The 16,852-nt window shown below is 37.1% G+C and overlaps 1 protein-coding gene across 12 annotated transcripts in view; it reads right to left on the minus strand.

Annotated features, from left to right (window-relative positions):
* DNAJC13 (DnaJ heat shock protein family (Hsp40) member C13) overlaps positions 1–16,852 on the minus strand; it is a 131,857-nt gene that overhangs the window by 60,622 nt on the left and 54,383 nt on the right. For 11 of the 12 annotated variants that reach the window (XM_073333222.1, XM_073333217.2, XM_078851735.1 and 8 more), the window contains 12 exons: positions 15,795–15,898; positions 15,543–15,702; positions 14,022–14,084; positions 13,450–13,551; positions 12,939–13,043; positions 10,885–11,087; positions 10,107–10,191; positions 9,703–9,857; positions 8,757–8,802; positions 5,661–5,815; positions 4,625–4,826; positions 2,099–2,214 (listed from right to left, as the gene is read on the minus strand). In XM_073333222.1, coding sequence (XP_073189323.1) covers positions 2,099–2,214; positions 4,625–4,826; positions 5,661–5,815; positions 8,757–8,802; positions 9,703–9,857; positions 10,107–10,191; positions 10,885–11,087; positions 12,939–13,043; positions 13,450–13,551; positions 14,022–14,084; positions 15,543–15,702; positions 15,795–15,898 — 1,496 coding nt within the window. The remainder of the gene's footprint in view (positions 1–2,098; positions 2,215–4,624; positions 4,827–5,660; positions 5,816–8,756; positions 8,803–9,702; positions 9,858–10,106; positions 10,192–10,884; positions 11,088–12,938; positions 13,044–13,449; positions 13,552–14,021; positions 14,085–15,542; positions 15,703–15,794; positions 15,899–16,852) is intronic. The other variant, XM_073333218.2, reaches the window with a different exon arrangement.

Below are 16,852 nucleotides of genomic sequence, written 5' to 3' on the forward strand. Positions count from 1 at the left end.
CAAAAATCTTTAGATTTTTTAAAACAAGACAGCACATTTTAGTTTCTCTTTTGACTTTTAAACTCCTCTACAAAGTGGTTGATAATTTCAAGTTGAAAAGTCAATCTTTAATGCACATCTCTCCCTGGCTGTTCAGAAGGAGACTTGCCCTTACCCCTCGAGGTGGAAACTACCATCCATTTCCTGTTACTGTCTGAACTCTCCCCACCTAATTTCCTGTCTTCCCCCCATACTTTCCTTCCATGCAAAGGCTATAGAGAGAGCTGGAAAATGAACAGTGAGCACCCAAGAAATATCAAACACTCTCCCTTTGTACCAAGTTTCCAATTTTTTTCACCACCTTTCTTTGTAAGCTGCAAAGATTGTTCTATGTGAGAATGTTTTTACAGCCACCCTAACCCAAGTAGAACCTTCTATAACCGAGTTCAGTAATTATGTTTATAATCCTTAAATAATTTCTCACATTCAAAGCATTTAAAAAAATTAGGTCACTGAATAATTTTGATCAACCACATAACTATCAAATAATTACAATTTAGTTTAAAATCTCACAATTGTTCAAATAGCTAAAATAATTTTATTTTAAATTATCCTCCTTTCCTGCTGTCCTAGGACCCCAGCCACAGAACTTCCATGACCTCCCCCTCCCCAACTCTCACTGCCCCAGGACTCCCTCTCTGCTACTATGGGTATAGAGCCAGACATGAAGGCATGGTGCAATAGCAATGGCAGGTCTGCGTCCTCAGCTCCAAGACTCTTGCAGAGCTCTGCCCATGTGTACAGCTGGGGGGGGGGTGTGGGGGGGTGGAGTCAAGAACAGAGGAGCTTCGTGGCTTCATGAGAGCTCCTCCCAAAGACACAGAAGTCCTGTGACTCTCAATTAGTTGTGATTGCTATGAATAAGATTACAAAGAACAGTTATTAAAGCACTATTCACTTTAGAAGTGTTCTCCAATGGCTGAATTTGGGGTGACAAAATAGTTACAGCCTGGCAACAAGGCTATCTACATCAGACTACCAACTCCACTTAGTTGTGAGCACCATTTCATTGCAAGACTACTGTACCTTCCCTGTAGTCTGTCTCCACCCTGGACTGAAAATTTCCAAATGGCATTGACAGAGGCCGAATAAAACAAATCAAGGCTAATTACCCTGGTGGGTCCCCTATTCAAATACAAGCACTTATGAACTACGAGCTAGCTACCACCCACAGAAGCCAGTCCTTCCAGGTGAGCTGGTAACCTTGCAAGGCATCACTGACAGTCTGAGGCTGATTAGGAGGGTCACAAGAAAGCAAGAATGGGCAGGAGAAGAGAGGAGGGTCTCAGGACGCTGGAAGGACTGACCAAAGCCCAAAGAGCTCTCAGAGCAGTGAGGATACGAAAGGAAGGATTTTGCTTGCGGATACTTATTTTTGCATGGATCTGTACATCTTACGATTTCTCTATGCGTAAAGGATGTGCCTTTAGAAATCCCTTTGCAGATTGTATATTACTTGCTTGTAGTCATGTAGTCCCAAAAGAGGGAACAGTAAACAAGCAGGTCACAGCTTTGACAGAACTCAGTGTGCAAACAGCTACTGTGAGGCTTGCAGGAACTGGCCCTAACTTCAGAGTCTATGCAATTGGACTGCAGGGTCCCCACTGGCAACAGGAATGTCAGACCTGGAGGCTGTACCTGGAGTGTATGCCTACACGCTCATAGAGAAAGTTAAATTCTGCCCAGCCCCAGAAAGCAGAGAGTATGTGGGACCCAAGGTTTGGATCCAGTACAGCAGTTTGGCGTGAGCTCAAGACTGAAACAGACGTTTTTTCCCCAAATTAATGCAAGTACCACTTTTTATATATAGAATATCAAATCAAACAGTTTTGGATTTTTTCAGCATTTATTCCATGCTGAATAAAGGTAGCCACCATCATTAGCATCAATTAAATGCCTGAAACACAATGCCATCTGATAGCTGGTTTTCAGATATCTCCAGCTTTGGGTACCATAAACTGAGATCAAAGTTTCAATTTATCTGGAGTAATTTATGATATAAAACAAACAATGTAGCAGTTACTTCAGTTTTGTTTTAGGAAGTTTTATGGCAACTTACTGTCCTTGTCCTTTTGGAAGGTTAAGAACTTCATAAGCATCATCTGTTGACATTGTAGGTGGCTTCTTTTCTACCTCCTTCTTCCAAGCCTCCAGAGTATCTTTTAACAATTTAACCTGAAATTAAAATCCATTAAGGATATTATGGACAGTGTCAAACATACTTGTCAGCACTTGATACTGAAGTAGTACTGATAAGAAATTCAGATGTTGTGAAGCTCTTGGTTATGGACTAACTACTTTAATTTAAAAAAAGAAAAGGAGTACTTGTGGCACCTCAGAGACTAACCAATTTGAGCATAAGCATCCAATGAAGTGAGCTCTGTAGCTCACGAAAGCTTATGCTCAAATAAATGTGTTCGTTTCTAAGGTGCCACAAGTACTCCTTTTCTTTTTGCGAATACAGACTAACACAGCTGCTACTCTGAAACCTATTTTAATTTAATCTTTCCACCATCAATCACTGGAAATTTGTATATTAGTTGATTTGAACACAGGTAATGTTGCCTATTTGAGTTACTTGCAAATAAAGCTGTTCTCCAGTTTGTGGCTAAATGCTAATATATATAGGTAGCTAGACTTAATTCAGAGGTGAAATTTTTTTTAATGTTAGCATGTAACATCACTTAGATACTCCTATTTTAAATGCTTTCTAAGGTAGTTTTTATCCTGAACTGACGTACCCTGGGATTCTGATTTTGCTCCACACTGCGGTCTTGTTCTTAAAAATGTGTTTCATTTAAATTTGGAGTGGACAGAGCTCTAGAAAGTGTACTGTACCTGAAAGACCTGGTAGGTCTTCATCTTTGTTTGGGGAATTCCATTTAGATATTTTGGACATGAGTAAGTTAAAATTAGCCTCAGAGTTATAGCACTAAAGTGATATTTTTAGACTGATTCTTAGCATTTGATTAACCTGAACTCTGCCAAGTAGCTTTGTTGCAACTTTTAAGTTAAAATTATGAAAACATTTACATTTTGTAAGTTTCAATGGGTAATTTAAGACAAGTAAGAATTCCTTTGAATATAAGGAATAAGTGACTACACAAGACCTTTAGTTTCATTGTCCAAGTGAGGTGAACTGCAAACACAAAGAGAATATCATATCTACGCTGCACAGTAGCCTTAACCCCACTACCATTCACAAATGAAAAACCTCTGACCTGGCTTTTTAGAGGCTCTTTAAGCACAGACCAATTTACCTGGCTGTATGGGAGGGCTACAACCCAGGCTCTGTTCTAAGTCAGGATAGAACCCATCTACTTTGTATTGAGGGCACAGGGGAAAAATAAAAATAAATAAATAAAATAATTCAAGTGCCAGCAGTCCTCCAGTGTCTTTACCACAATTCCCCAAAAGGATAAATAAGTTTATCCTTATCTCCCAATTTCCTGGGTAAGTCTTACAGGATCTCAGCACAAAGAACTATGGGCTACGTTTCCAGGCACATGCATGAGTGCAGAAACTGTAATGCAGATATGGCTTTGCTGCAAGGATGCTCTCACCCTTGCTAGGCTAACTGAGGTGCCAATCACCTGGGTTAACTGTCAAAGTAGACATCGCCATCTATGAAGTCTAAGTCTAGGTTTCTTGTTATGCTTTACAAGTTTAAGCATTAAAAAAAGTGTTACTAAAAGTTTGCCAGGTTACTTATCCGGATTAGTCTCTTTAAGCCCAGGGTTAGCAGAACTCAGTTAGCATACTCTGGGTTTGTTAACCTAGGTCTGAGTGTCTACACTCATTTGTAACCGCAGGTTAGGAGCTGTTGAACCCTGTGTCCCAACCTGGGGCCCCAGTGTCTACACAGTTTTATGTGGGCAGACTAAGTCCAACCTCCCATATCCCAGACTTCCTAGCACCCTCTCAAAATTTGGTTGCTCTAGTCCTTTGTTTGTAGTGCACTGTGGGAAAACTTGACTCTCCACCAGACTCGACTGCCCAGAGGGCAAAGATAGCTGGCCTGTGGGATCATGGAATATTTCTGGTGGAGTCCCAGAGGACGAGTCCAGTGGGTCTGTCTTTACAAACTGCAAAGCAATATGGCTTAAACCCAGGTCTTGGCTTGACTCAGGCTCAGACCCTCCACCTCCTGGGACCCTGGGTCTGAGCCCTGATTAGTAAGATTTATGCGTAGATGGAAGGGGTAGGGGCCTTGAGCCTGAATTCAAATCCCAGACTCACACTGCAGTGTAGACATCCCAAGAGTTGCTGAAACAAAGGTAAGTATGAGCAATCATATCTGTTACAGCAGCAGCATAGTTTTTTCATGCCATAATCGAGAATTCAGTGAACAACTCAGTTATATTCCCGTTTACCCAATACTGATTTTTAGTTCATCATGCTTAAGTTGTTACAGGAACTTGCAGTGTAAACCAAAGTATATTGAGGTTTATGGAGGAAACAAGGTTTGAGGCCAACTATTAAGAATATGCCACTCCTGGATTTTTTGGATTTTAGAAATGTTTGAGTGTTAGGTCTGTGCATGTGCACTATGGATATACAAGTATAGAAAGATTTCTGGACTTACAGGATCTTTAATTGGCCAATCTGGAAACAGGAGTGTATCACACAGGTGTTTGAGGTAATAAATGTTACAGAACAGCTCATTCTCCAGTTGTGGATAGTTGATAACTGGTATGGGGCAGTATTGATAGAGTGCTCTTGTATTACTTTGAAGACGAGGGGTGAAGTCAGCAAGGTGAGCAGCAATCTTCTCGATCATAAGGCGCCTTTGAATTGCAAACATTGAGAATTACACCAATACAAGGTTTTGGTCAGGTACTTTTCATAAGTACACTACTAAGCATTTTTGACAAGCGTTTAATTTCCCATAATTAGCCATATTTTCTTGAACAGATTAAAAGTCTTATGCAATTTGGGATACTACAGTCCTATAATCTCATGTCACTGGTTTTAATTTTAAGACACCAAAAAACAAACAAAAAATTAAGCAGTAATACAGAAGGTGTGTACACAGTTCTGCCTACCTATTCGAGAGCAGTCTGAAATTTGTTTTAACACTGAAGATTTAGATTTATATAAAAAGATATATAATTAGAAAGATTTTCCATGCTTTATATGGGAAATGCCCTAGCAACCAGAGAGGTATGTTATCCAGGCAGGAATTATGTGATTTGTAACACCATGTAGTTTAGCGAGGAAACCGTAAAGAATGGTCAGACTCTAGAGACAGATAACATTTACTGACACTAACTAAGCATGACATAGGCAGGCATGAAGCAAACTGCTGGAGAATTTAAAGTGAAATGGCGTAACTGTTCCATGACACTTATATTTGTACCATGGGCTTCTTTTGAAGAGAGACTTTGTTGTGCCATGTCATTTCCTGGCTTTATGATGTGAACAGAGGGCTGAAGACTTAATTGGGACAACTAAATCCATTTCACTGGAGAGAGTTTCTACAGGCAACTGCTACTACAGCAAAGTGAAATGAGCCACTGAGCCCTCTTTGCCCAAGATCAAATCACATGGTATGCACTTAATACAAGTTTAATCAAAAGACTGGATCCCCTATTTAATGGGAAATAGATAAAAATACTTACCTCATTTCATTGCTCCAAATCGCTTCTGGAGTGTCAAATTCCCCAAGGAAAATTTCAGAAAATTTTTCTGGCTCATAGTTTTCTAAATAACACACCATTGCTTCAGGAAGGATGTGTCCTAGTATACTTCTTTGAACTATATCTTGCCCTTTTGTCTAAAATGAAAGAATTTCACAGGTATTGAGGTGTTTCCAAGTTAAGCTGTAGTTTGATCACACTCATTGAATGATTAACATACTCCGGGATAAGGCTTTCCTATTTTACAGTGGAATTCAATTAAACTGATTAGGATCTTAAATATGTTCGTAAAGTTTCTTTACATAGCTTCAAGTATGCAACAATTTGATAGTCAGTAACAGCTACTTACATGTAAGAGTGGCTAAGGAGGCTGATTTTTTAAAAGGATGCTGACCATGAGTCATCTTCACATTACTTGTAAAGGAGTGAAACACAGCTAAGTAATATACTGTAAGTCACAGTTGTTAACCCAGAACAGTCATAGCACTTTAAAAAGTATACCAGTTTTACACCCAGGGCAGTGAAGCCCATCATCCTTAGCGATATAAAGCAGTGGACTATAAGAAACACTAATCTTAAAGTCATTGTAGTTATGTCCAACAGCAGTATGGTTCAGCTCATCAATGGAAAGCATAAGACACTGAAGTTTATTGTAGAATATTCATTTTGCAGCCAATGGCAAGACTAGAACAAGCAGCAAGTCTCTATACAGAACTCAAAATTGTCACTTGGTCTCCTGTGAGCCAAAAATCCTATCTAAAATTCCTAAAAGCTATCCAGATAGATTTAATTATATCATTTACTGGTCAAATTGTTTGCTACATCAATGATCTAGTTTAAGTTTAAAGAGTTTAACAGGCAACGATATCATAAATCTTTTTTGATATCATGAATTAAAAAAAAAATCTGATGTGAGCTAGCATCCTTCATACCTTGAATAAAGTAGATCAGTACATGGAAAGTTACGCTGGTTTACAGAACAAGGAATGTTCTTGGATCCTGCTTACTATAAGAATGCTAATAGGAAGTATGTTTAATTCAGAGGCATAGTACTACAGGCAGACAGGCACACATACTATAGTAGCAATATAAGTGCAGCTCTACAATTTTATTTTTGTAAGATTATTCAATTTTTATATGGTTTAAAATGTGACTTTAGGGTGACTGTAAAGCATAAAGATACTGCTAAATATTTCAGACAAAACAATGTATTGCAAGCCTTCTATATCAAAAGAAAGGAAGAAACCAATCCTTGGGAAACCACCATCAGACTAGCACGATAAGCAGCTTCTGGATACTATCTCCTCCCCTGGTTCAGCTTTAACACTCGGACATAAGTAGAGTAGGTGAATTAAGATGCACTTTCTGCAAGGGCAATTTATCCCCTTTAAAAAGGTGACTGAGTATTAACACCAACAAGCACTACTTCTCACAGTTTATTAAGACCTTAGCTTGGATCAATGTAGTTCCCTACAGTTTATTAAGCTGCAACCAAGTTTCCATTAAAAGCCATATTTGGCCTTCTCCCTACTAAAATTGGCAAAATTCAAATTCATCTCAAAATTGTAATGTTAAATTCTACTTTGGCCAGGAACCTTCATACAACGTTTAAAATGACTTGGACAAGGAGTTCCTAATATATAACAACCTAAAAATAATGGTTACAGTTCCAAGTTCTTAATTTTTGCCACTTCAGACCAGTGAACTACGTCTATTTCTTTGTTTTTTTTGGATTCCTTTAGCTTGATCATTTACTAGGCACTGTGTGTACACAGCTATTCCACTTGGAGGAACACAACTGATATCAGAGACTTATGGTCCACAAAGTGAAAAGAGTTTCACGGATCGGTGTACTGGCCAAGCCAGAAGGTGCTCCAAACTCATCTTAGCTCAAAGCTGCTTCCACTTGTGTTATGAAGAATAAACAGACCTCTTTTGAAATGCCAATTGCAGTCATCCTAGCTGCAAGCTCGGAAGATAGAGGCCACACAAGCTGTACAAATCTGTATGATTTTACTCCTGTACAAGATGTTGGATGGGGAAGGTAATTGAGTCCACCAGATTTTGTCTCTCTCTGCCACTGAATATAGGGAATGTGCTTCCCCCTATTATTTCCATGGGGTTCTAGTGAAGGTTTTTCATTAACACATTACAAGCCAATGTCCCATTTTGAAGCTTCCTAAGACAAAAAATTCAGTCTCAGAAACCAGACTTCTCTGGTCATCTTAAAGTGTTCACTCACCTCACTTTAAGACCCAAGTTAGTTCTTTTGCTACATGCCTAGACGCACACAAGAGACATGCAAATAGGCAGTATCTAGTGAAATCCCACTCCTAGCCAATGGGAATGTTGCCTGGAGAGGTGGTAAGCAGTGAGATCTAGGTGTCTCAAAGGGTCTAATTGTAAGAGGAACAAGTAGTTGCTTGGATTGTTACTCCAATCACTATTTGTAGCACTACTAAAATAAACTTCTTCACATCTTAGTTGCCAATGCTTGGTTTAGAAAAGAAGAGTATGTTTAATGCACTGATTGCATTGAATGAGCAGCGACATTGAATGAGCAGCGAGAAAAGTTACTTGGCTATGCAAATGGCATTTCTTCATGGTCTTCTCTAGAAACCAAGAGAAAGAGCAGATATTACAAACAAAATGCTTTCTAAAGGAGACTCAAAGCAGACTTGACTGACAGAAGTCAAGAATATAGGAGTCTCTATGCCCTGTATTTGGTGAGGGAATATAGTTCATTTTGTAATGAATTACTGAAAGCACAACGGTCACAAGCAACACAGCCAAGAGAATTAGGTAGTTGTCTGCTCAAGGTGAGGGGCGGAGGTTTGGGTTTGTTTGTTTGTTTTTTTAAAAAAAAGAGGACTTTAAACATGGAGTGCAAGGAGGGAAAGAATCTTTATCTTTAACAAAATAGAAGACGAAAGTGTCCATTTATGATGAGGACGTAAGCACAAGGTAGAAAGATTGAAAACTGAAGGAGTATACTTCAGAAAATATTTAATATAGAATTAATTAACTTCGTTTATGAGAGCAAAAATAAATGTTTTTATACTAGTAATTTCTACTCACCTCTTCAGACTTGAAAGCTTGTTTTGTATGAGTGTACTTCAAAAACCTAGGAGAAAAAGTAATGTTTCAGTTCAGTGATATTCTCAATGAGGCTTTGCAGAAAACAGCAGTATAGGTGCTGATTCAAAAATGCATTTGCTTTTTCATTTCAGTCCTGTCTTCATATCAAATTTATAGCTTAACCCTAGATTTTTTGCCTCCTATAAGCTTTATAGAAAGCTTTGAATTTTTTACAAGTTGTAAATGACTAATTTACAAACAGAGAACTTATTTCTGACATTCTGTTGCATAGAGCACGTAGACTTTGAATTCATAATGTATGGGAAGAATAATTTATTACATGCAGCAAAACTGCTTTAAAACTCAAATTCATTTGCTTAATAGAAAGCAATTTAGACATGCTTGAAGATACAAGTCTGATAAACGTGAATGTTTACATTAAAGTGTTTTAGGCATTGATCCTGCAATGAGTTTTATGGACCCTTATATGAATCTCATCGCAAGATCAGAGCCTTTGTTGAAACCCAACTATTATAAAAATAAAAGCTCAAATAGTACACATCAAAAGCCTACAATATTTCTTCTAATTCTGGTATTATGTATAGATAATTGGAACTTGCTCTAATGGCTTTAAGTCATTGGAAACCTTGACCAGATATATGATTTTAGCTGTACAGCTGGGCACAGTATATGCACACACTCCCCCAAACACTACTTCAGTTCAACTAAACTGTAAATGTATGCACATTACCAAAGTGGACATGAAGTTTTTTATAGTGTAATCACTTGTACAGAAGCAAACAAGCAAGCCACTATAAAAACCTTGCTGTTCACTGCTTGATAGAAGTAACAGGTTCCCCTATCTAGTTAGGAGTATTAATATGCAGAGGCAGTTCCACGCATAAATACCTAAAATTGTTATTTTCACCATTCCTCTTGTCCTTACCTTGCAACAGGAAGTACATTGGAACCTGTGTACATCATGATAAAGAAGAATACTCCACTTAGATAAAAACGAGATAATTGTGGGTTATCTTGCATGATGTGGAACAGCAATATGGCAACTTTCTCAACAAGGATAGGGTCAAACGTCAACAGCAGCTGAAAAGAAGACAGACAGAATTTACATGGAGCATCTACAAATTTTAGATGATCAGTAGCCATAAAACAAACTAACTTTAACCAGCTAATCAAAATTAAACCCAAAAAATATGTTAGTGAAATATAGCAGAAAGAATAAAGTACAACAGCCCAGGATACAATAACTGTTAAATTATATTAAGTTAGCGGGAATCATTTCTGGATAGTTACACATTTCGAAAGAACAGACTGACAAAACAAGCAACTTACCTGAGTAATATGGGGAAGGCAAGTACTGTCTGAAAGCAGCCTCTTTACTCTGGGCAAAGGTCTTATAATGGCATTATCTTGATCCCTAAAATATGTATTTTCCCAATCAATGTTTTTAGTGTATAATACATAAATATAAATACAGTATTTGTGCTTTTATTTTAAATGTTTTTGAACTGATTTCTCAGGCAGATTTTAGATTTTGATCCAATGGACTGGGTTGATATCAAGATCCTGAATATACATTCTGACAAGTTTTCTATCCTCATTTCTTAAATATTCAAACTTTCACCTGGTCTTAGCTTTGATATAGAATATATCAGTGAGGTTTAGTAAAATTCACATTAAGTATGGAAACAATGAGATTAGCTATCTGTTTAAGAAGAGTTATAAGACGTTTGATTATATTTCTAATGCTATCAAAGTAACTGGAGACATTCACTTGTGTTATAATTTTCAAGACAATGTTAAGTTACTGTAATTTCAGTTTGAGAAGCAGTGACCATGAAGTTTTATGGCACTTCTATTAAATGGATTTATCTTTGTCCCATCATAAAACTGTGTTAGTTCATCTCTCCCTTCATGGTAGAAAGATTAAAACTTCCATGTTCACTAACCAAATGAAATTTGCTACGAGATGGTAGATGCATGTCCTGTTTAAAAAAAAGTTTCTCCCATATAATGTATCAATAAAACTGGAATAGCAATTATGCACATTTGCTACAACCATGGAAAGTTCCAGCCATTTTCTTCTCTTGGAACTAAAAAGACTCATTACCTGCTGGGAAAATAGCCACACATTGTGATCAACATGTTGAGGATAAGTGTGGCAAGGTCAGTCTCATTCAGCACAGCCTGTCCATTGGCTAGCAAGCACCATTTAAGCTGAGGGATAAACTGCAATGGTCTCCAGCCATCCATACCCTGAGCCCAACACCGTGTTTTTGCAGTCAGCTTTCCCTTGGTCCATAATTCCTGCATCTTTTTTAAAGTCAGAGGTACAAGTTAGATGCTTCACACTATAAGCAGTAAGGTTTTCTGGCATTTTTCATTACTTGTCTTGGTAGCTCATAATGCATATAAAATCAGATGCCCTCCAAGTTTTTTGCTATGAAAAACCAATACAGCTTAAAATATTCCTGTTCCCTTTAAGAACTGTAAAATCTACCCTTGTGTAGGATAGGAAAAAAGGGTCCAGAAAAGCAAAAGAAAACCAACTTGGAAGAGATTTTCAACTGAATTTAAGTCAAGTCATTATAGTAAATTGCATTATTGATCTCATTTGGAGGCTACACAGAATTATAACTCTAAAAGCTTTGATTCTAGTACTCTTAAAAATACTATTTTATACACCATTTGGTAGTTTGTGTTACGAAGATAAAATGCACAAACACCGTATCCAAAATGATTAGATCGCTGATTTCCTTTGAGAATTTAATCTTTCCTTAGCACAACAAAATTAGAAGCTTATGAATCGAAACATTAAATGTGCCAAACCCACATTTTTCAGAGGTTGTGTATATTAAGCTTATTGGGTACCATCAGAACAATACTAAATATATATTGGATGTGGACTAAGTGTAAGACAATTAATTACAACAGTAATTTGGTATGCCAGTGCACATCTTTACATTTTAATACCATTTTCATGTTAAATAAGATTTCTTTTTATGATGGACCTCCAACTGGCTCAGAGAGCAGTAAACTAGAAGACTAATTCATTCCACCATATGGCAGATACAAGCAGTAGCCTGTGGAACTCCACCATGCTATTAGAATGCCAGTTATAGTCAGAGGTGGTGACAGTATCACTCTCCTTTATTACGTAGGACTCCATGAAGTCTCAAACTTGGGGGGGGGGGGATTATCTACTCAATATCTGATAAGTTATGCTAAACAATGTGCACGTATTGGAGTAGTGTAGACTCTTTCCTCTTCTATAAACACACAATATCCTGACCTCTTGAAAAAGGAACACCGATTCCAAAGTAATACACATTGGAAAACATAATCCCAACTAGACGTACAAAATGATGGGGTCTCAATTAGCTGTCATAGCTCAAGAGAGATCTTGGGGTCATTGTGGATAGTTCTCTGAAAACATCTGCTCAGTGTGCAGCTGTCAAAAAAAACACCCCTTACAATGTTAGGGACCATTAGGAAAGTGATAGATAATATCATAATGTCACTACATATATATCCAGAGTATGCCCACGTCCCATCTCAAAAAAGATATATTAGAATTGGAAAAAAGTACAGAGGGCAACAAAAATTACTAAGGATATGGAACAGCATCCATATGAGGAGAGATTAAGATGACTGGGATTGATAATTTTAGAAGAGAGACTACTGGGTGTGTGTGAGATATGTCTATCAAAACCAGGAATGGAGTGGAGAAAGTGAATAAGGAAATGTTATTTACCCCTTCATATAAACACAAGAACCAGGGATCACTCAATAAAAATAGGAAACAGGTTTAAAACAAACATAAGGAAATACTTCTTCACACAATGCACAGTCAACCTGTGGAATTCATTGCCAGGTGATGTTGTGAAGTCCAAAAGTACAACTAGTTAAGTTCATGGAGGATAAGTCCATCAATGGCTATTAGCCAAGATGGTCAGAGACACAACCCCATGTTCTGGGCATCCCTAAGCCTCTGACTGACAGAAGCTGAAACTGGATGACAGCGGATGGATCACTCAGTTACCCTGTTCTGTTCATTTCCGCATTGGTCACTGTTGGAAGACAGGATATTGGGCTACTCTGACCCAATATGGCCGTTCTTAAGTTTAATTATTTTATGAATCAGCCATAAAAAGAATACGATACCTCTGTAAAGCTGTAAGGACCGCTCCTCTCTTTATCTGCATTGCCAAAGTACCACTCTTTCTCACTTTCTCTCTTCATATCTGGTGCTGCTTCAATCACATTGCTCTAAAAGTTAAATATTTATATATAAATGATGCACCCAATTTAATGCAAGATCCAGTCTTGATCCCATATGACTTTAGCAATTTGGAAGCTAGCTAGTTTATGGAGGGGATTTTACAATGATCTGCATTAGGAGGGGGGTATGAGAGTTGGGTGGTGCTAAAGAAGGCTTAGACTGTAAATAGTATGTGCAGGGAAACAAGGACAAAGTTATGGTTGGTAGAGAAACTTCAGCTTGTTTCCTTACTTTTGTGAGTTTTTCAACATTTTTATAAGTAAAAGATATCAGCCTTAAAAGACTGAATTTCATAAAATCCTAGTTTCTGACCAAGCACCCTTTAAAATGGTGTCAGATTTTAAAAAGTTCCTCAAAAAAGGTATAGTGTGAATAAACCAAAAGACCTCATACTTGCAATGGTACTGTAGCCCTGCTTGTGTGGAGATGTGCCATGGTAAGCAGATCCACAAGGATTCTAATGCCATTTGAATCCATGAGGTCCTTAACATTTTTCTGTAAACAAGAGAGAAAACCTTCACATTTATTTCATGTGAGCATTATAGAAGTGTGTTATGGACACGTAAAAAGCACTGTAAGTGCCACCTTTGTATAGTATTTTAAATGGGATTCAAAGGTGAGATTTCAACTCTCCTCACACTCAACCATATTCTTTAGAAATCTAGCACAGAACATTTATACTTCCTTATCCCCTCATTACCCATTCAAAAATGCTAAATCATGCCTATAGAGATAGCATCTGTGCCAGAAATGTAGAGAGTTTTACCCTTAACATTTGCATCTAATAAGAGATCTTTCTTTCCATGAAGTGAACAAAAGATTAGATATTCAGTTACAGTTTTTAAAATCAACTCAGAGCATTAGTTTCAAACTGGAGATCATTTTAACAGTTTAAGAAATGTATCCATACTTTATGAATTTTCTTTTAAGTACTAGAAGAATAAAAATCTTTTAAGTACTCCTACCTTATTTAAAATGAGCTTGTTAAGGAATAGTATCAATCTGTCCCGCTCAAGTCTATCTGTGCACTTTTGGGGTTAAAAAAATGGGGGGGGGGGAAGAGAGAGAGAGAGAGAACAAGTCAAACATGTCCAACAGGAAATACAAATTATTCAAGCCTCAAAAAATTAGCATGTTGCATTAACCAGAGAGTAAAATCCAATTCTCAAATATCTCGTGACAAACATAAAAACTGTGCAACAACAGATAAGGCTACTTATAACAGTAAGATTTCAGAAAAATGTATATATAAAATGGTATTGGCAAACATGTTACAAAAGTCTCAAACATTTTCAAAAATATCTTGCAAGTCACTATAAACAGTCTCACTAATTTTGGAAGTATTATTGGATTTGTTTTCACACTAAAAACAGCTCTTGAATAATTTCTACAGTTTGCTGTGAAGTCTGTTTGTGCAAAGTAATTTCAAGCATGCAACTTTCTTCTGAACCACACCTAATCCATGTTAATTGTTCATGTTATGGGAAAGGTAAAAATACCACTGCCAAATAGACATGCTATAGAATTCACTGTGAAATGGAGTTTTAAATGTTAACTGATTTTTATTATCTTATATCCTATTACTGATTTGGTATTAAAGCATGTATGAGTTTATAATTTAAATGCACTTAAATGAAAGATGAGCTCCCATTTAAGGCTTGAGTTAATGTTTCTCCAGAAAGAACTGCCAGACTACTAAGACAAGAGCATTGTAAAAAAGGCAGCTCTCTAAAGCTTAAAATGTTAATTTCAATTGCTACGAGAGAAGTGCAACCATGAACTACCCTGACGATGGGCCAAACCTCTTCAATTCACCTTCAACAGATTAAACAGGCATAAGAATTAGAACCTATTAACTCAACTGTACTTAAACATGGTTTGTGTCTGCCTTTACCACTAAAGGGTTTCCAAGTTTTTACGGTTACAAACAATTCCAACGCATCATCCTTAAGTATACTAATACACCCACAGTTTTGGAGAAAACATGCTGTCTAAAAGACCACTGCCAATGCACTTTGAACAAGCCATTCTGAAGGTAAAGCATCTCCCTTCGTGGAAGGTCTACTCTCCACAGGGGTGCAAAAACTCCAAGTTTGCTGTTAAACCCTGATGTGCTTCAGGAATAAGTGGAAGACAAAAAACTGCATTGAATGCTGTGTATATTGTTTTCATCTCTATTTTACTCTTTAGGTAGAGCTTCTATTTGTCCCATTTCAAATAAATTTATTCCTGCATATTAAAAGTAACGTGACTAAAAATACCATCATCATAGACTTCCATCAGCAGAACGTGTCAATTAAGACTGAGTTAGAGGAGAGAAACTGACTAAAAATGACCCAATCCAGCAGTAACTTCCAAATGAAACTTCAAGATAAGTCTGCAATACCGAAATCTAAACTGGACAGCAGCATATCAATGACTAAGCTATTCCTAGCCACCAATTAACATTTATTTTTATCCAAAAATATCAGCCAAAGAAAACTCACCCTTTCCAACATCCCAACAATATATTTAGTGTCACCAAATTGTCCTATTTCTTCATGACATCTTCCATAAACAATGGCCAGTGCTTGTAGACATAAACATTTCATGTTCACTTTAGGGGTGAGCAAGAAGCGGTGATAAAGTTCATTGAAAAATTCATACCTGTAAAAACGGAAGAAAGTTCACACTGAAGGAAACATGCATTAAACCTCAGGAAAAAAAAAATAAGGAAGACAAACTGAACTGTGGCTCACGATTTTTTGATTGCTCCACTCTCTTCAGTTTCATCTTCCTCCAACAATAATCTCAGGTAATAATCCCCTATTTTTATTTCCTCTGAAAGGCACTCATACTTAACCTACAAATGAAACATACATATATAAACCACTTGTTATTTTGGATTATACACTTAAAGTTGAATTTTTAACAAGCTGTCACATGCAATCTATATTTTATTTGATTTCATGGCTTAACATGTTCAGTATGGTTTGTTTGTTTTTCTTCTTTGTGAAGGAGCCTCTCTCCTGCAATAAGCAGTAAGGTTTAATAAGCAACATTTATGAAATATGATTTATATTAATTGCTATTCTAAATGACAGTTCAGTTTTCATTTTACTAACCTATACATTTATGGCTGAAAAATTACTTCTTTACACACGGATGAAGACTAGAAACTGACATTCTAAAGAACAGTTGATATCCAACTTGTTTCCAGACAGCCACAATACTTTAAGTGGCACAAAGCCTCTGGAAATCCACAGGGAATTTTAATATTCTAATACACTATGTATTTTAAAACAAAGCGTTTACTAAAACTGAAGCATTATACTAAACACCTTTTAAGCACATTGTTTAAACAATCTAGTACAGGGATCTCTACAATAATGGATACAGTACAGCATTGTAACAGCTAATATTTAGTAAGTCAAATAGGTATTCCAAAGCCTAGAGGAAAACAGTGCAATAGCAGGAGTACAAACAAAATCACATAATTACATGAGTTAATGGGGTTCCAAGATGAAGTTAAACTCTGTACCCTTCACCCAGCCTCAATTAAAAACCACTAATATAAGAATGCTTGCATGTAAAGATATCTGCAAGAATACAAAAGTAAGTTAAAATGTTTTAAGTGTGGCATTACACACCAGTGTCTATTTCTTGCAGGTTATGATAGTTTACTGACAGAATGCCAATATCCCTCAAGCCACTCTTGGACCAATCTGAAGTGTAGTACGTTCCCTCTGTTTAGTCACATTGTACCTGTAGATTTCCTCGTGACATACATTGCGGTGATACACTCAAGTTTTGTAGA

Source organism: Lepidochelys kempii, chromosome 2 (assembly GCF_965140285.1).
Source record: "Lepidochelys kempii isolate rLepKem1 chromosome 2, rLepKem1.hap1, whole genome shotgun sequence".
In the NCBI taxonomy this organism is placed as follows: Eukaryota; Metazoa; Chordata; order Testudines; family Cheloniidae; genus Lepidochelys; species Lepidochelys kempii.